This window comes from Erithacus rubecula (assembly GCF_903797595.1).
Source record: "Erithacus rubecula genome assembly, chromosome: 11".
NCBI lineage: Eukaryota > Metazoa > Chordata > Aves > Passeriformes > Muscicapidae > Erithacus > Erithacus rubecula.
The window spans coordinates 15,059,743-15,080,579 of NC_136663.1; the positions used below are offsets into that span (position 1 = coordinate 15,059,743).

General features: G+C 37.8%; 1 protein-coding gene across 10 annotated transcripts in view; it reads right to left on the reverse strand.

Annotated features, from left to right (window-relative positions):
* Positions 1–240: 240 nt before the first annotated feature.
* AGFG1 (ArfGAP with FG repeats 1) overlaps positions 241–20,837 on the reverse strand; it is a 34,809-nt gene continuing 14,212 nt past the window's right edge. For 2 of the 10 annotated variants that reach the window (XM_079315605.1, XM_079315613.1), the window contains exons 3-15: positions 16,030–16,145; positions 15,382–15,544; positions 14,222–14,378; positions 9,021–9,140; positions 8,325–8,396; positions 7,149–7,358; positions 6,130–6,310; positions 5,383–5,462; positions 4,997–5,089; positions 3,614–3,661; positions 2,082–2,240; positions 1,375–1,466; positions 241–1,001 (exon numbers count right to left, since the gene is read on the reverse strand). In XM_079315605.1, the coding sequence (XP_079171731.1) occupies positions 942–1,001; positions 1,375–1,466; positions 2,082–2,240; positions 3,614–3,661; positions 4,997–5,089; positions 5,383–5,462; positions 6,130–6,310; positions 7,149–7,358; positions 8,325–8,396; positions 9,021–9,140; positions 14,222–14,378; positions 15,382–15,544; positions 16,030–16,145 (1,551 nt within the window). In that variant the 3' untranslated portion in view covers positions 241–941. The remainder of the gene's footprint in view (positions 1,002–1,374; positions 1,467–2,081; positions 2,241–3,613; positions 3,662–4,996; positions 5,090–5,382; positions 5,463–6,129; positions 6,311–7,148; positions 7,359–8,324; positions 8,397–9,020; positions 9,141–14,221; positions 14,379–15,381; positions 15,545–16,029; positions 16,146–20,837) is intronic. The other 8 variants (XM_079315609.1, XM_079315606.1, XM_079315611.1 and 5 more) reach the window with 7 other exon arrangements.

The window sequence follows — 20,837 nt, forward strand, 5'->3', positions numbered from 1 at the left end:
GCTTCCAGTGTGCTTCATGACAGATACCCTATGCAAACAATCCAAACCTCACCCAACACTCTCCCATGGAACTTCATTTGAACTAGAACAGCAACCTTCATCATAAGGACACAAACATATCCAAGTGAGGAATGTGAAAATTTTAAGCTTAACTCACCTTTAAACACATTGCTTTGGACACCTCACCTGTGTACAAGACAGTGTGTACATTTTCATCCAGTAAATGTTACTGCACAGAAATAATGCTACACAGTTTTTTTTCTAATATTTATTTTTTCACCTGCAAACTGTAGCAAAACATGATCAGCTTTATTATGCAGACAGGTATCCCTCTAACATTAGAGATTTAGGCATGTATAAATAGAAGAGCTCTTAGGAAAGGAAAACATTTTGAGAAATGAACAAACCTTCAATTTAACTTCGTGACTTCCAATACCAATGGTTAAAATGATGCAGCTCATTCATTCCAAGAGATACAACAGCACCTTAAAGTGGCTGATCTATTCCCCAGTAACATTTTTCACATAACAATGTGTTAAAGTTACAAATACTGATATGCACAAATAGCTATTTTCTAAGAAAAATATGTACAGTACTGCAGCATAATGAGTGTGGTATCTGCAATAACTTATTAGCCAATTTTAATACACATGATACCGCTACTTTTTACCTGCCACTTCACAGGTCCAAGGATGTTACCACAGCCCTCTGTTTTGCACGTTATTACCTGGTGGGGGGGTTGGTTTTCTTGTTTTTTGTGTCGGGTGTTTTTTTGTCTTTTTGAAATTTTTTAAAGGTACACAATGCAGGCTTTTATTTTTACTTCTTAAAGACTTCTTTTGTGTTTAAAGCTAATATCAGTGAAACAAGACAACAGTGCAAGAGGCGCAGAGATGTTATGTGACCACATAAGAGTTCTTTTGGGTAAAGTGTCTATAAGGCTATAAGAAAGGATTGGTTGATGAGCTTCCTGTTGGAAATTGTCCTGTTGGTGCACCAGCCTGGGGGAAAAGGAACAAAGAAAAATAAGGCAAGTATTTAAGATTTTTGCCCATATTGTAAATCATAAATGCAGAACATATTAAAAAAAATAACCTGCTGGGGAATACTTCTGTTTTATATTGCAATCTGCTTTTTGCTGCTTCTCTGGAATTACACAACTGTGAGAATGTACATGAAAGTACCTCTGTTTTGATCTGAACATTCTTACAAACTGCATATCATCAGAATAGTGAGCTGTAGTTCAGAGAGTCACATGCTGCCTTCCCTTATTAAAAGGCAAGAAAACCCCCAAATCTTTGTGTATCTCTAAATCAAGTGTTACAGACTATTCTTCCTTGGACATACAGATGTCATTGACGTGCAACAACTCACCATAAAAGGATTACTAGATACTCCAACAGCTGCAACTTGTCCAAAAGGAGTTACTACAGGCTTTGCTTGCCCAAATGTAGCAAAACCTGCTCCTTGGAAAGAAAAGTAAAAAATAAATTAATGCTAGTAAACAATGTTCAAGCAGTTCCTTGTTGCTGCTCCCAGCCAAAATCAAGTGTAAGTTTGAACTGCAGAATCAGCAGGACACATCCTACTTAAAAACATGATCAGATATGTAAGTGTAAAACACTGTGCCTGAGCTTTTTCTTCATTTTCAATTTGTTCATAACTCATCAATTGCCAATTTCTACACAAGCAAGTTTTTCAATCTCATGATATCATATAAATTCAGGGAGAAAATGCTTCCCAATTTTTTCTTGCCTATGTTCTATGAAATTAGAGAAAGAGTAATAATGTGTTGCAGACATGCCAAAACAGCCCTTTTTGCCTAAAACCCCTTTAAGCCTTGAAATACTTACTATTTTAGTATGAGATTTTGGTAAAATTTCAGTTTGATCATTGCACAACTGCAAACAGCCAAGTCAGAAGACTCAATTACAGAGCCAAAATAGTGTGGGAACTCCTCATCAACATTACTATCAAGTTCGTGTAGAAATAAATATCCACCCATTATTGCCAACTTATAGACAGACCATTTTCGCCACGTTTCTGATTTAGACAAGGTTATCTAAAACATGCAGACCTACCATTTGGCTGCTGAGCAAAAGCAGTCTGTTGAGGGAAAGCTGCCTGGGTTGGGAACGTGGGCTGCTGGAAGTTGCCACTATAACTAGTAGGAAGACTGTAGGAGGCAGGAGTTCCAAATCCTGCCGGCATGCTCATGGATGCAGTACCAAATGTTGCTGCTGGTAGGCAAAAAATAACACACAATTATTTGCAAGAATTCACCTTTTTTTATGAAACAAATCACTATAAGGCCATGTTAAAAATCTTCTAATGCTCTCTGTGACTGGACAAAAATTTGGTCAAGTTCTACACCCACTGAACAGATTGTTCCCTTCAATCACCACCAACTGCGTGCATAATTTGCTTTTACATTTATGAATGGCATTATTTAAAATTTAGTAGATCGAGTACATTCAGATACACTTTCTAAAGAGGAAATTATTTTTTGTTCTTAGTGTTACCATATATTTCCCCCACAGTTTTTCTGGGAGAAGTCCATACATGTAAGAAGCAAGCAGATTCAGGCAGCCTAAGCCCCTCTGTTTTCTCCTTCTGAGAAAAGCATGAAAGGATTTTCCTACTTCAAGCTGCACTACAGGAGGTTATAAACAAAAAACAACCAGCCAAATCAAAGGGATACATGCATCCCCTTTTTTCATCCCATCTTTAATGTCTTTAAGGAAATTCTCACCATGCACATTATTTGCACACAAAGTTCCTGTTGCAAACTCTCATACTGTTGAGGTAGAACTTAAAACAAAAAGAGCCCAAAACTTTTCATCTGATTCTCTGCTGAACATTTCAAGTAAAGAACACATAGCTCATAAGCATTTTCCCATGCCTTCAGCAAATAAAAAGGAGCACATTAGGTGCAAAACTGTAATAACAAAACCATTATTCAGTCTTTTGGGAGTTATTCTTGAAAAGATAAGTGTACAGCAAGATTTTTGGTACAAATACAGACACCAGGTATTCTATGCTAGTTAAACAGGACTTTTCTTTTGAAATACTACAAGCTACATTTTATGCAAGCTCAACTGTTTAAAAAAGCTATTAAAATTAATTTAATGAATATAGCTTAATTATCAGTTGAAATATTTACTCCAAAAGTATTCAAGGGCAAGACATCACACAAACAAACTGTTGACAAGTGCACGCAAAACTAACGTACCAACACTGTTTTCAAGTTACAGTGAGCAGAGCAGCTACTCTAGCAAACTTGGCTAAAACTGCAAACAGAAGCACAACAAATCAGCAGGGGACTCGGGATATCCCAAAAGGAATCAAACTACTGTTGGCAGAAACTTCAACAATCACTCAATAGCACTATATGGTGACCATGGAGGGTATTGATAATGGTTTTGTTTTGGTTGCTCAACAGGTTATCTATGTATACTCTTCTCTCCCTCCCAGTTGCCAAATATACACACCCACTCCATTTTTAAGAAGTCTTCTACAATTCTTTGTGCAGAGAACCAGATAGCTGTCAATAAGCTTTTACAAGCAAGAACAATTAGCCACAAGAAACTTGATACCAAATGTGGCCACCTACCAAAATGAGCCTGAGGAAATATGTGAGAGTGCATTGCTCCTGAGAGGCCTTATGGAAGCCACAAAGAGACCAGACAATGTCAAATCATTTATACACTCTTGAACAGTCATTTCTTAGTTATATATATAGAGAGAAATAGATACACATATGTATACCAAACAGTTCATCAATAGCATGACCAGCAATAGATTAGTATTAGAAAACCATCAGAAATAAGCTCTACAAAACAGATCCCCAATGTACGAAATAGCAAAGTTCATGCAGGAAGAATACATAAAAGGACAAGCCCTTAGTTTACACCTTACACTGAAAAGGGTTGAAGATTATCTTTACTTATAGACATTATCTCTGTCACCTAGTATGGAACATCAGGATGCTGCCAAAGGCTTGGAACCTCAGCAAGCTGGGACAGCTGAATAGAAGGATAGAGGTGCCATATTCAAAGAAATTTATCTAAAGAGACTACAAATTCTTAACAATGATCCAAAACAGCCCATCTAGAAATGGGATCAAAATAAAATTGGGCATTAAATATCTGAACAATTTTAGCTGCATAATATCTCAAAAAGGACTGAAAACAATTAATTTCAGCAGAGGACACAAATTTATCAAATCAGTTTTTAACTCAGCCTACCTAAGTCATTGAGCAAACCACAACTCAATGTCAAAATGCACACATCAACAGATTTTAACTTGCTGAAGTCCAGCTTAACAGATAAAAGTGTCAAAATTTAGCAGTTGCTCTGGAGAGGAAAATCAGCATAACCTAGCAGCCATCTAAATCCAAGTTCATAGTTTCAAAGGAGTACAAGTTTGCTTTCTTAAAAAGTGATTAAGTTTTTCCCATGGAATTATGATTCTATAGAATCATCCCACAGAAAATTAATATAAAAAATTAATGCAAAAATTAAACATATGCTTTAAAAAGAGACACCAATGTACTGAATAACTGGACTGGTGAGGAGCTAAAATCCCAAGAACCTTGGTTTCACTGGCTCTGGCTCCAGCTCTTTGGTTTTGAGAGCTTTCCATACTTCGAAATAAAGAAAGAAAATAAAAAGAAGCACTTTCAAGATCCCCGATTTCAGGGCTACCTGCTATAAAGCATGCTCTAAAGCCAAGGTTATAGTCTTGGAAGGAATCCAGCTGGCGATACATTGACTACAAACAGGTAGACTCCAACAGATTTTTCATGGCTACCATTTGAAATCCTAGAATTGCACCTCAACACTGAGCAAACACAAAACACGTCAAATAGACTAGGGACAGGTAATACAGAAAATCTTTAAGAAAGAAATTATATGTTTATGGGAAAAAAAAAAAAATAATCACTGCAATTTTTTAAAGAAAGTTTCTCAAACACTCAATGTATTTTTTCCTAACCTGTTGCTCCTCGGCTATTGGTCTGGAATGGATTTGTTGAAGGTGCCACTGGGGCAACAGGGGCAGCTACAAATGGATTTGTGGAAGGTGTTGCTGAAAGACAAAAGACATTCTATTAAGTAAGTGTTTCTCTAACAGCCAGCCTGATTCACAGGAAGTTTATGCAGCTTTTATACAAAGACACATAAATACCTAAAATTAGATGAAAAATTAGGAATTTATAAGAAGATACATTAAAAATACAGGTTTTTTGACAGGAGTACTTTCTCTTTAACAGTACCTTCATTAGCTTCAGTATTAGTGGTACCAAAGTAGAGCATTATCTAGTAAAAATTAGTAGATTGCTTGCTTACAGTCCCCAAAGGGTGTTAGTAACATTTCCATACCTCCAAATGGAGCAGGCACGCTTGAAGATGCAGGCTGTGTCTGAGCAGTAGCAGCCACAGGTACTGTTCCAAAAGCATTGCTGGAAAAAATTATACAATTCATTCAGTGAAGTCAGAATTGTTTAATTATTAAACACAATTTACAGTTACTGCTGGCATGTAAAAGAAAGAGGATGAACACTTCTGTGCAGTTTGCAGACTGCAATGTACCTCTCTGATGCCAGGGCCAGACACTCTCACTAGTGCTGAGCAATGGACAGTCGTCTCCACCAACAGCAGGAAAAGGAATATTGAACTAAGGCCAACAGCATAAAGGTTGCAAAGCAGAAGCCTTAAGAGCACTTGCAATACCAAGCCCCTAACAGGTGTTTGGTATTTATTACTTCAGTGATCTAGAAAATAAATGGGTGGCACCATTTACATTAAAAATATCTGATTTCTTTTTTCAGGCATGATCCTGTGATTTTGAGTATATATGCAAGTACTCTGCAGAGCAAAATGCTACCATCTAGCAGGTTTAGCATGTCATGACTAGAAAGGTACAGAGAACAGCCCACTGTCAATATTCCTAGAGCATGCTACCCCTCAGTACTGCCATTATTTAAATCAAGAGATGCAGTTCCAGTAGTACCTCTAACCTCATTCAATGCTTCCCTGCTTACATAAGAACAACCAGAACTGAGAAACAACCTGAAGCTCTTGTGTGCTGTGCTGCAGGCAGTGGCCCTGCGTGGCCCTGGGCAGTACCTGCTGACGTTACTGGTGGCAGTGTAGGCGCTGCTGGAGGTGGCTGTGGAGCTGAACACGCTGTCCAGCTCTGCCAGCGCCGCGTACTTGTCTGAAGATGCACTTGACTGGTTGGGGGCTGACAGTGCAGGGCCTGCTGAGGACACTGCTGTGCTGAAGCCACTTCCCTGCTCACTCCCACCTAGAAAGAAAGAAAGATTAAACATACTGAAGATGGTTTCACTTTCTGTCCTGCTGATATTGAGAACTGAATGAAAATTCACAGATGGTTGCAGACTTAAAAATTATATATGCACTAGGGCAAAGAGGAAAAAGTGTTTAACAAGCCATTAGCTATTAGAAAAACATCCTACCTCTATAGGTACTCTGCAGGCCCAAAAAGCTTTTGTTTTCCTAGAAAAATAATCCATTCATCCTCAACTAGAAAATGAACAGAACACCTAACCTCAAAAAATCCATTTCAGAACAAACCTCTGCAGTACAAACGAATGAAGGTTTTAACACATCATTCAAGAAGAACCACATTTGAGTAACAGAATAACTATCTTTTTCTCCCTGATTTACTATCAACTAAATCCAAATATCACTGCTACTATTTTATGGAAAACTAAAGCCAAATGATTTTGTGGCAGAGAGATAAGAAAGCTGCTCTGGCAGCCCTTTGCAACAGCTGCAGCACTCCATTCCAGAGCATCCGCTATAGGTTTTAGTAAAATATAAAATATATAGTTGTATTTTTATATGTTTTCATTATTGAAGTAATCATTATTTAGATATTTTAATTTAGAATTAGTCATCTCGATGGGAAATGGGTTCCCTACAAGCAGTCTTCTAATGGCATCCTTTTGGAACAACATTTTAAAACTTACATCTTGCACATTAAGGGTACATAGATAAAAAATTCTACTCATCACTTAGAGAAATTTTGAAGTACAGTTACAGTACTTTGACAATCACAGTCATCCTTATGGTAACTATACACATATAGAATAACCATGGTAAACAATAAAGTTTAATACCTTGCCCTGCACTGAAGATATTATCTAAATTAGCAAGAGCTGCATATTTGTCAGCTGACTGAAGATTCAGTTTATTCACTGCAGCTTTACTGGCTGCAGTTGCTGTGGCGTTGCTCTGAGAAGCATTGAAGGATCCAAAATCAGCACTGGAGGATTTGGGGAAGTTATCAAAGTGAGCAAAATTAGCATTCACTGATCCAGCACTTCCACCTGTAACAAATTAAGTTAAACATGATCAATCCTCTAAAGTTAGAAAGTCTCTCCAACTGTAACTGATGGCACAATAACCCTCCCTTTGTGGTTGTGTGAGGCAACGTGTCTGCCTGCCCATCCTACACATTTAAGGCTCTTTCCCATTTCCTTAAAGTTCAGTGGGCCATCAGAAAAAAAAGTATAATATATTATTTGGACTGCATATCAGGCATAAACACCCCAAACTTCAAACTTTATACACTTTAAATCACTGTTATAATCTGATCCTGAAAACTATATGCTATTTTTAGCTGTTAAGAGTAATTTCAATAATAAAAGCTTCCTAGAAAAAAATGTATTTGTCTTAATCTTTAATATTCAAAATACAGAAGCTTCATTTCCCTCCCACATGTGGCTAACAAACAGCTACTATTTGCACTTATTTAGTGGTTCAATGTTTAGTCATTTCAGATGTCAGCCATCATCCTAAGCAAAAAAAAAGGTGCCTGGAAGTCCAAAAGTTGTATGACTTCATGCCCAGTTTAGAGAGTTTGGTTCTCTGTTCTCAAGAGTTTTAGACTGCATCCAATCAGGAAAGAGGCTGGGGGAAGACATAACACATCTCTTCTATAACAAATCTCTACTGACATCAGTGATACGTAAATAAATTTTAGAAATCTGATATGGGTCCACACAACTGAACTTCAGATCAAGTATGACACCATAAACTTCCATCTCTTCATTGTCCAGAAAATTTAATCTAGGCACATACTTAAATCTAAATGAGTTGTTTCATTAAGTGTATCACATTTTATAACAGTTGGCTGATGATTCCACTCATACTACAGAACTTTCTAAAACAGAAACACAATTTTCTAAAAGCATAAGCAACAAGTTGAAACATATGCAACAGTAGGAATGGAAATGCTATACTACAATGGCATAAAATGAAGCAAGCTGAGTTTTCCACTGCGTGGAACTTACTGTGTACAGCCTGAAGAGGAAAAGCTGAAGTAAATTCACCAAAACTGCAGCTAGATGAAAGCGTTCTGAACGCTGGACAGCCAGAAATTGTGTGTGGGTTAAAGTTAACATAAGAAGGGAGAAAGAAAATTTGAAAAAAAAGTTTAAAACAACACCACACTCAAAAGAAAAAAAAAAGGAAAAGAAAGTCAGTCAGCCAAAGATCTAGACAAACAGCAAGTGTAAACTCAAGCAGAAGTTCTAAAGCATGATCAAATTAAAGGAAAGCAAAATAAATCTTAGCAATAGGCTCTACACATGAAGTCAAACATTCTGAAGTGTGTGCATATGCTATACATCTGCATAGACACACACTTGTTTGGTACTGTGACATCCTTTTGGATCTACTGAAGTGCTTCTCTTAGAAGGCAGAGTCAATTAAATACTTATTAAAAGCAGTAGAGTTTATTATTTTCATATTTCAAGTGTAGAGCTAACAAACACAGTGCCATAAATCAGACTTCTGAGTAGCATTAGGGGGGAAAAAAAAAAATCAACACCAAACACAAGGAATTCATTTTGAGTTTCCCCAGAGCTTCAGATGGCTTGATCGCATTAAAGCAGGCAGATGCAAGAAAAACTCAACTTCAGTACCTTCCAACATAAAGGTAAGGATTATTTCAATTAAGTATTTATCAAAAGTGCTAGGAGTTCTACCTGTATTTTGGGGCTGAAAAGGAGACTGACTTGCTGTGGGGAAACCTCCAAAATTACTCGAGCCACTAGACTGTCCAAATGCATCAAAGTTTGCAAAACCTGCATTGGCAGAGTTCTGCGCTGTAAATCGCAAAGGAACAAAACATGTTAATGGATATGGGAAATAAACACAAAAACAGACGTATTAACTGAATTCATGGTCATGACAGCCTCCAAGGGTTATGTCCTACCATGTGCTGCTTTTGACATGAAGAAAATTACACATTACTCTACAAGTGAAAGTTGTCTTTGAACAAGCTTTCATAAATTACCTTCACAGAGCTGTTCACAGTTCATGCTACTACTGTCCTTCTCACACAAGCTCCTACTCACAACTGCATAACCCAGTGGAATCCACTTCAGCTTAACCCTAATTGTTTGCTGTGCTGGCTGCTCAGGAAAAAACAGCCATAAAGTAGAAAATACCTAGTTTCCAAAACTAGAACTTGTGGGTTAATGAAACATTTCTTTGTGAAATTTTTATTTGTGAATAAAAATTAGAAGGTATTCTTGTAACACACTGGCAAATTCCAATTCCTCATATACCAAGTACTTCTTCCTCAGGTGAATTTTGGTTGGCAAAACTTGAATACTTTTGGCTAGGTTTAAAAATTTCATTTAATTGGAAAATTCTAAAAAAAAAACCAACTATATCAGAGTAGAGAAATACAGAAAATGAATACTAATGGCAAGAAGACAGCATTCATAGAGTGTATCTACAAAATAAAAAACAAGGAAATTTCTAACAGAATTTCATTTTTCACACTCCATTCGTGCCATATATAGGAGAAAATAGAAGTTAACTCTAATTTAATTTTGACCAGCTGGACATTCAAGCATCTACAGATTCAACAGGAATTGCATGCCTAACTGGTAAGATCCACAAAAGCCCTTAAACTCTATTACAAGCAAGAAAGAAAAAAATGTTTTTAATCAAATGCAAACCAAACCTTTTTATAAAGATAACTTCAGTTACTATCTAAAGAAAGCTCACAAAACACCTTCTGGAATAACAGATGGCAATACATTATATATTTAGGTTAGAATTTGTTTATTCTGGAGAGATTTTACAGATTAAGTATATACCAAGAGTGTAAATTATGCTGATTCCTGAAGTACTGTAACTTAATAGTCCGATAGTGATAATTAAAAGTTGTATTATTTCTATTATTGCTTAATTTCTATTCAAGAGAATCTGCACTACAGATTTACAAACTAAAAGGACATTTTAATACAAACTACTGTACTCCACAATGCTGCTAACCTAAATTAGCAGGAAAATGTCTGTCCATTACACAGGGAGAGAGGCAAGGTTTGGCTGGACTCGATACCACATTTAATAAACTGTGTGCATAAGCATCAGGCTAAAGAGCATGGTTTTGGCAGCAGGGAGCAGCCATGGTGCTCCCTGTGAGGAGAGAACAGAAACTGCCCTCATGGCTGCACAGCTGCTGCAGCACCAAGACTGCTCCACCACTGCCCAAAGCTAAGCCCACCAGCAGTGCTGGCTGGGGCACTGTGATGTTTAAAAACCAGTGTGCAGCAGCTGTGGCAGAGAGGAGTGAGGAAAATGCAAGAAAAAACACTGCAGACACCATGTTCAGCTAAGAAGGAGGGAGGGACATGCTCCAGCCCATGGAGAAGACTATGGTAAGGAAGGCTGTCCCACTGCAGCCCATGAAGGATCATGGTGGAACACATTCACACTGCAGCCTGTGGAAGAGCTATGCCAGAGCAGGTAGGGAGGGCATGAGGAAGCTTGAGCTCATGGAAAGCTGCTGCTGGAGCAGGCTCCTGGCAGGAGCTGTGGCTATTGGAGACGAGGCCCCACTGGAGCAGGTTTTCTGACAGGAGTCATGACCCTGCCTGAAGGACAGCACCCCATGGACAGGGCCCATGCTGGAGCAGTTCTCAAAGAACTGACACCCATGGAAAGGGCTCACATGCTCCGAGAAGTTTGAAAAAGGGAGAGATCCCACAATGGAGCAGGAGAACAGCAGGAGGAAGTAGCAACAGAGACGGAATCTTACGACTTAACTTCAAGGCCCATTCCCCAGCCCCCTCATGAGGAGCAGCTAAAATGGTCAGGAGTGAAATTACACTTCACAAGAAGGGATGAAGATGTGTCTGGTTTTATTTTCATACTATCCTACTCTATTATTAAGTGTCAAACTAAGTCAAGTCTGGTTTGCCCAGTTACTTTCTCTTGACTCATCAGCTTTTTTGTCTTCTCCCCCAACCCTGCTGATGGGAGAGTGAAAACAGCCCTGTAGGCACCTGGAACCAGGCAAAGCCAACCCACCACAGAAGGAGAGTCAGCAAGGAGGAAAAAAAAAAAAAAATCAAAAAATCAAAGTGAAAGAAAGAACTTTCACCTCTGAAATGTGCAAAAAATGTGGACAAAGAGAAAAAATTACTTCTATTGCATCCTCTGTATTGCTTCAAATAGCATTTTACAGACTCCAAATCCCTAATCAGTAGTTTTGGTTTTTAAACCAGTGGCTTTTCAATAGGAATAGATCAAAAATTTACTCTTAAAATGGAAGTGATAGAATTAGGAGACATTGATCCTAATGCATCAATTGGACAGACAAGAGACTGATGTTTAGTTGACCAAAGAGGATTAAGTATATACATGTCACTCCTAGAATAAGGGCAAGATTATTCATTTTAACCACTCACACAAACAGAAAACTATGTCAAGAATCTTAGATAAAATATCTTCTGGGTCCAAACTAAAAACTGGAGTGTATTACTTTACAAAACACTTCATTTTACAGCATCAGCTAACACACAAAGGATGACTTTCAAGTAAGCCCATGTTCAAACAGTATTGCTACAAAGCCTCTTCAGCAGGGCATTCCGATATTAACCTTGTTTTATTTTATGCAGTAAAGTTTCAACTTTTGTAAATGTGGCACAAAGTTAAAAACCAGGTAAGACTTGTACTCTCCTGAATCAGGACAACAGATAGATTGCCAATTCCACAATTCAGTTCTCCACACAAAAAACCAAAAGAACAATCCAAAGTAAGTTTAGGAACTGCAGGGCTTTGCAGACTGCCATGGATTTACAGCTGCCCTTACACTGCAGACCAGCAAGGCAGTACAAAAGCCAGCTGGCTACAGCCAGGGATGACAACACCAGTCATGGCAATGCCAGCTGCTCCTACAATCTGCAGTTTCTTCTGTGAGGTTTGCACTACCTGGTATGCAATAAAGGCATGAAACACTGCAAAACAGAAAAAAACTAAAATAAAATCCACATATATCCAAAGTAAAAATAAAAAAAAAGCAACAAAAAACCCCCCATAAAATAACTCTCATACTATTTTGCTTTTTCCAGATAAAGCTTCTTCTTCCATGTTACCTGTGATAGAGCTGTGCTGTGTCACTGCACCTTTGTAAAATCTTTTGTGCAGATCATCTATTCCATTAGTTTGTAAGAAATCTATGTGCCAAAAAGTTGGATCCTTATTGCTATAACCAACCTCTAAACTACAGGCAAATCAGTCATTGCTACAGGCAGATCAGTCATCTGATCTGAAATCAGATCTTCAAAATCTTGACCTTGCAGAAATTAAAAAACTTTGCAAATTAAATACTGACAGTAAACATAAGGTCATTATGTTTCCCCTTCAATAAGCAACAACATCCTGAACCAGCTTAGTGCATTAAAGAACTTGGAAAGCAGAAATATATCACAAATTACAGTTCCTGCACAATTTTCAAGATCTACACCTACACTTCACAGATTACAGCACAAGTTGCAGCTGCTGCATTCAGTAAGTTATACTGGAGGATCATAAGTTTGCTGATCTCTTCAGTGATTGCTTTAGTTAGTATCGTGTACAGGAAAGGGAAAAAGTCCATCCCTTATACACACAGCTAAACCCAAGCCCTAAAACAAGAATACCAGACCATAAACTTTGAGAAAGTAGTGCTGGCTAAAGCACAAATTCCCCCATCCTCCACTGCAGTGTGTAATTGCTAACAAAAATTACATGTTTATACAGCTCCTTAATGAGCATTTCAAACTCATTTTTGCCAAAGCTGGCAGACTGATCAACCCTCCTGGTGTTGCAAAGGAAGAGTCTGCAACATTTTGTTATTCATTTTACTAACACTACCGGGTACTTACTGCACACAAGACAAGCTTAACGTGGATTTTACTACAGCAAAAAAGTTACTGAATTCAGCCATTTACTTCACAACATTAATTTGGATAAATTCTTGGTATTTTGCTCAGTTCCTCAGGTGTGAACCTTAAGTCCTGTCCATGACACTTTATCTTGGCTGTTAACAGTTTCAGGACTGATTTGCAAGAAATCTCTTATTCTGAGTGGCTTAGCAGCATCACAGTTTCTCTCAGAACAACTAGCTGAAAAGCCCATTCAGACCAGGCAGGCAAAGGTACTTTCCCACAGCTACAAGGCAAGCTAGCAACAACAAACTTCAGTGACCACAGAACTGACTTTGTCTTTAGGATTCACTTCTATGGCTCTTGGTCTTTGGCTGTAAAAAAACAAAACTTGAGGGTTCAGTATACTTTACTGAAGTCATCCTCAAAGAATTCAAGGCCTATCCCCTTTCCTCAGTCACTACATATGCTCAAGGCTTGTTTATTCTTCCTGAAACTACAGAATACTGCCCACATGGGCAGTACTCAGCTTTCAAACAGACACTCACACAAAAGAGATCACTCTTTAAACTCTGCAAGCCTTGGTTTTTCTTTTGAGAAATTGGCAGCTATTATCAATACATTTTAACTCCTTTAAAGTCTCTGTATCTGCTTGCTCTTCATGAATGCTCTTCCTAATAATTTTCAGAAAGAAGCTTGAAGGTCTAATATCAGCTTTTCCCAATATTTTATTACTCATCCTCTCATTCTCTCCCTCAAACACACCTGAAGCTTAGTAGTAGGCAGAAACAGTGTAATCATACATATCCTAGAGAATAGCTATAACAACTCCCACTTCCAAAAGTGGAATTGTCAATCTTTATGTCTTCAATCTTTCTTTATAAAGACCTCAAAAATCTTGAGCAATACAACATTCCTAAGGCACAGAGATTACATACACCTCATGAAGTTTAGTCAAAAGCCATCAAAATTAAAACTATAGTTTGCACATTTAAAAGAGATAGAGTGGTCCAAATACCTACCTGTATGACTGTTGAAGTGTGCAAAATTAGCAAAATTCGCTGTAGCATTGGACTGAGGAGGAGCAGCAGCAAAGATATCTGAGCCAAGGTCACTGAGGAGGTCAAATTGTTTCTTTTCTTGTTGCTGCTGTCCTTGAGATCGAACTACAACAGGAGACTACAAACAAGATTTCAATTAGCTAGTACAAAAAGGTGATGTTTTACCAAACTGACATTTACAAAACATAAGAAGGCAAGACTTATTTCTTCAACAAGGCATTTATTCCTGAAGTTTAAGATGCTGTATGTAGCACACACCTTCCTGCTATAGTATGAGGAAGACAACTTATACTATTACTTTGGCTTTTAAAGGAACTCTGCAGCAGATTTGCAGAGTTTAATAGCACCCAGAATAAAGTAGCAATATATCATAAGAAACTTCAGATTTTGTATTTCAAATTGCAAATACTGTACAAATACAATCAATATAACTTAATTTTACAAGATGGAAAACAGTTATTCACTACATTCTGAAAAAATCTTTGGAATTCAGTATAAGGAGAGAAAAATTTAATAATTTCATAGCAAGGATTGAAGTTGCAATTTTCTACTGTTTGAGTTGAAAGAGGTCCATTCAAGAGTTGCCTGTATCCTGATGGCAGTTTTCATACAGTCTTCCCTTCAAAAATCTGAGTACACAGTGTTGGTTGACGTTACAGCATAGAGACTCCCCTTGAAAGCCACTTAAGACAGTTTGAGAATGCAAAGGAAGCAATAATAAATATGACATGCTTTCATTCACATATTCACTGCTAATCTCGTGGTTTAACAGCATCAGTCATTTTCTTATTTTCAAAACGAAAAAAAGAAAAAATGAAAATACAACACATCAGGTCCAAACTGTAGTGGTATTTATGCAAAAGACAATCAATTAATCCTATCACACTGGAAAACTCTGCGTACTGAAAATAACCACTGAAAAATCAATTTGGTCAATAGAAACAGACTTCATTTAGCACCAGATCTGCAAATACGTATGTACTTCAGTAAAATACACAAAATACAGTGACCACATTAGTTCCTATAGATCACAGCAGTTGTTATTGCAAGAATTTTTGTGCTACTGAAAGAGAAACAAAGACTGCAGAACAGTTCTGTGCACCTCAGCAGTCATTACTCACTTGGCTAGGTGTGCCCTTGTTTAAGTGCAGTGCAGGTGCAGCCTCTCCCAAGAGAGATTTGAGTGGCTTCACCTCAGGTGTGCTGCTTGTACTACTGGCAGAAGACCCCGATATGGATGCATGCACTGATGCCACCACCTTTGCTTGCTCTGGAGGAACATACCTACATTCAAAAAGAGCAATGGTTTTTACAACTTTCACGTGAGAAGCAAGTCTGAAGTTGAAAACTGGCAAATCCCAGCTTTGCTACAGAAATCCCAATCCAGCAATAGATTCTATCAGTAGTTTGTAAAGTACCCATTCTTTAAACATGTCCTTTTTTTTTAAATGGACTATAATTTAAAGTCAGCAATATTTTTAGCACTTATTCAATACAAAACATGTCTTTCCCATACTAATAAACAGGATCGGAAATAATAATGTGCAAAACTGTTACTTTACACAGTTGTTGACATCCTCTTAAGCCATTTCTGTTCCACCAATATGAACACTGAGAAAATTGTTTAGTTCTTCTGCTTCCTACAGGAGCTCTACGTAAAATTTAGAAATCATTTCACTTCACAGAGCTGTGTAATCTAGTCTGAAGAGCACATTCAAAATCTTCACTTCCCATCATAGACAATCTTTATAACAGTAAAGGTATCTTACCATCTTTTCTTTTCATATTTTTCTTGTAGAAATTCCTTTACTTTCTGTGGATCCCTGAAGTCTGGAATTGCTGATGATCTATCATCAAATAGGCCTAGCCAAATCTGTTTGCACACCTGAATAAAAAACAAGACAGACTGATCAGAGAAAATACCTTAACTTAAAACCTATTTAAGTTTACTATTGTTAATACATTAAACCATTAAAATGTGTGCCTGTATAATTTACATTCCAGACTGAGCTGCTGTAACAACTGACTGGTGCACCATGTACTCATCTAAATACTTAAAGTTGCCTGTCAGAGCCGGGCAAGCAGATCTCAGCATCCAATTTCACAATCCAGCACTCTTTTTACAAAACATTTGTAGAATGTACTCATGAAATGCAAAGCACCTGATTTCTACTCATAATCTTTAAAATTCTTCTCCTTCACCTAATTCTAAACATTCCCTTACTGGACTTCAGATTTTCAACACTGTGCCTCCCCAATGACCTTCAGGAGATGAACAGGCTCCAACAACTAAGAGCTGCAAAACTGACTGCTCTTAAAGCTGGCAAATTGAGGTAGAAGCTGTGATACTCTCACTTCAGCATCTTCCCCAAACTAGCTGGCAAACATGATAAATCTTATAGGTCATTTCAAAGATTGCTCAGTATTGGAAAGATCAGGCAGATATCCTAACTATGTATTTCATACTTGATGTTTCAGTTCTAAATAGCCAATTGCATATTCAACACCTAATAGTCCTTATTACCAACATTGTTATTATCTACTGGATAGAGTCAATAACAGGAAATAGATCTAATGATCAAAAGATACTTTTAAATTAGTATTTATACAGCTAATTTAGAGCTAACATCAGTAATTTCTAACTCAAACTCAGCAATTCTGCATTCATTCCGCAATTTTACTCCACAAAAGGGTGAAGTTCAACGCTGTGATTTGAGTTCCCACAATTAAAGTCACTTAGTATAGTAATAGATAAAATGAAGCTTAATAGATGTGTTTACTACTTCTTTATACAAACTTAGACAAAAAAGTCACAAGCCTGTTTTAAAGTAAAGGCTAATATCAAGAATCACTGTCTTAACAGTACCAAGTTTTCACCACTTTCTGGTGGCAAAAAGTATAAAATCAGAAAATTTATGTGTGTAGCTTTAAACTTGCACTGAATAGCCTGAGATGAGCCAGCAGTAGTATTTCCATACTTAGATTTGTGAGTATAACTATACAAGCAGCAATCATATGATTGCTAGGAGGAAGAGAAGTCCTGCTTGTGGCTATTTACAGAATCTCTAGCAGCAGGAGTTGGTGGTGTTCAAATCCACACAGTCCCCTCCCAACCCCCAACTTCAATATTGGAAAGACCAGGAAATACTGAAGAAAAGAAAAATTGTGCTTAATTTCAGACAAGTAGAAAGGCAAATGTTACAACAGCCCCTACTCAATTCTGCACCCAGCACTGTAACACTTGGAGCTCTACCACGATAGTAAGTTTGCATCCAGCCTGAGATGTGCAAATGACATAGGAGGGCCACTTCCCCACCCATATCAGACCATCCAATTACTCCTCCTTCTCCTGCCACCCAAAACAAGTTAGATCAAAGAAACTCATCACAATTACCATGTCATTGGTACCATTGAAACCTGGAGGAGATCAACTCAAAGCAAGAAACTACAACCCAGTTTTTCACATTTCTCCCTCCCAGTTTTCTGCTTCATTTTCACCCTGAAGTGCCTAAGCATTTGGAGTGACAGGGAAAGAAAAAAAAAAAAAAAAAAAAACAACAAAATAAAACCCTCCAACAACAAGCAATCCAAATCAAAAAAGCCCACCAGTGCTCCATTGTGACCACTACAGGTGATTTCTGTGAAGACTCAGAAAACAAGGTGCTGTGTGACTTTAGATCATTACCAGCTACAGAGCTATAGTAGATACAGTTCTATGAATATGCAAACAGGAATGGAGGAGGACTGTGCTGAACAGACACCTGTTAGTTTAAAATGATGTAAGCTTCTTAAAGGCATCAGCTCTTGCCATTGCATTGCAATTTTTGCAAACCTTCAGAAAGCAGGCTTCCAAAAGTGTTTCCTGGAGCAACTAATTCCTTCTAAATACCTAACCACAAAAGGAAGTAACTAGTGAAATATGCCTTAAGTCACTACTGTAATTAATTTAAACAAACTGCCAGGCACTCTGTGTTCTTCTGCTGCTGGTAGCACAGAGAACAGTTTTACTAAATGGGCAACCAATTTTACTACCAGTTCTACTAATGGACAACCACTAAGTCAAAGAACCTACTTAATTACACACACTTCAGCAAGACATTCTCATTGTATCATAGTCTGACTGCAGGAGTTGTACAAATGCAGTATAAAACATTTACCACACCAGGATGCAAATCAAATTTCACCCAAGTTTCTTTAGCTGAACAGTTATCAGAGAAAGTACAATTTCTTAAAAGTTCTTAAATATGAAGAAATCTTAAACTAAAACCAGACATCCACAATAGATAAGAGTAGTTTGGATTTGGATAGCAGGAATGATGGAAAGGAACCGTAAGACTACGTGGGTGTACAATATGACTGGAATATGAAGGGTAAATCACATTCTTATAAGGGCATTTCAGACCATGCTTATGCCAAAAAAGGCTGTTTTGTCTTCCTACTACAGCTGGGCTTGATGATCTTAAAGGTTTTCTCCAACCTACACAATTCTGCTTAAGTCCTTTAGAAAGACATATTTTATAAAGCTTTAGAACCACACCAGAAACCATGAAAAGGCACATATTTCTGTCTGAAGCAGCACACAATGCTTTCAACATCAGCAGTCGTTCCAAGCAGGCATTCAAAGCCCAATAAAAGGCCCGTTGTCTTCCCTTGTTTGCTGGTGACCTGTGTGCTCTGTCTAGCTATACTTCTGCTACTATCATCTGACTTGACAGGGATCCACAACACTGCATTGATTATGCTTCAAGTGAGCCACAAAATACAATTTTCAGCCATCCAAAAAAACCACAAACGACAGAGAGCTATGCAATATCACAGGATAAAAAATGAAAAATAAAATTTCAAAAATATTGTTGTCAGAGATAGAACTCACATCATGTAATTGTGTTTTCTTGAAGTCACCAACAGTCCCGAATCTCACGCACAGAAAGAAGTTTGCTGTGAGAAATTTTAATTGTTGCTTTATTTTTATTGATCAGGCCATCACATTTTTTTGTTTCAGAGCGATTCAAAAGTTACTGTTGTGATAAATATCAGGGCAACTTATGCCATACAAAGATCAGACTGGCATCTTCAGTTGCCAACACTTCCTCCTAAGCTTCAGTCTATGTTCTGTCTGGCCCGACAGCTGCCCAGGCAGGACACCTGAACAGCACAGTTACTCCCACAGTTATTCAGCACAGATATCCACAGTATGTGCTGACTATTGCAGGGCATTACTTGCAGGACACAGGAGCAGGGAGGAACTGCAAAAAGGCATTAAAGGAAATGTAAACCTGCACAAATCTAAGCCTTAAGCAAGCAGCTGCTCTACTAAACATAGTTTTCTTCTTATTTAACACAAATCCACTATTTGAAAAAGAATCCAAGGAAGTAACTATTCTCAATTTTCAGTTATTTTGAAAATGCATGTTTTGAGAAATTTGAATTTGATACCCCAAGGAGCATGTATTTGAAACCACCCCTCTAAATACTCCATATATAAATCACACTTGCAGACCTCATTCAGAAAATGCTACTGCTCAAGTTGCATGACACATCTTCAGCCCCATTTTAACAGAATTACTCATTCTTTTGCTTTTACAGATAATATATGAAGCATCATCCCAACTCACCACACAATTACACAACACTACTATTAAGGTATTGGGCTAAAAATTCTGTGGCTTTCTGAAATCCTTTTACATTGCACCACCTCCTTGGGAATACTCTGGTTCAGCCATTTAATATTAATACTGTTCTTTCTGCAACAGCAGCACAAATAAGCCTTTGCTCAAAAGCTCTGTTTATTCACCAAAAGCTTTGCTATACTCCTCCTTTTGATAACCACAGCTCTATCAAACAAAATGCTCTGCTTAGAGAAGAGCCTGACAAGCTGGAGCCAAGAGTAAACATTCGAGTTATGTGGAAGCCCCTAGAAACAGTGGAACATATCCAACAATCCATAATCATTGTCCACTGTCCCTGAAAAGTATAATTAGTCCATGTCCCACTGGTTCACCAACGGAGCAGGGGGGAAAAAAAGGAGAGCATTGAAGTCAGAATGACTAAGCGTATGCAGCATTTCAAAGTCTACTTTTGTTGAAGGGTTGACAGAAGCAATACTTTGAAGTTTTGCCCCTACTACACTCTGGGGGCTGCAAAAATCAAGACAAAGCAAAGTTTTATCTTGTCAGGTAACAATAAGTAGATAGCAAGATTCAGCAGCTGTCTTTATGGAATTTAAAAGTTCCTAAGAATTCCTTTACAACTGCTTTGGGAAGGATAGTACCTGTCCTCTGCCAACAAGCTCCAGTCCTGCAAGGGATGTCATTAGACACTTGGCAACCAGATACTGGGACGTTCAGAATTAGATCAGCAAGTACAGCACGAAGTAAAGAGGGAAAGAGAATCACAACCAGCACCAACCTACTCACCCTGACCTAGATAAAAAACCCAGGAGGTAGCAAGACAGAAACTGTGAGTTGCTGTAATTTAAATATATCATTGAAAGGAGAAAATGGGCCAAGTGCATATTGTGTGTTATAATAAAGCCTTTACCTATATTTCGCTTCCTACCATTGGTTTCCCTGAATCT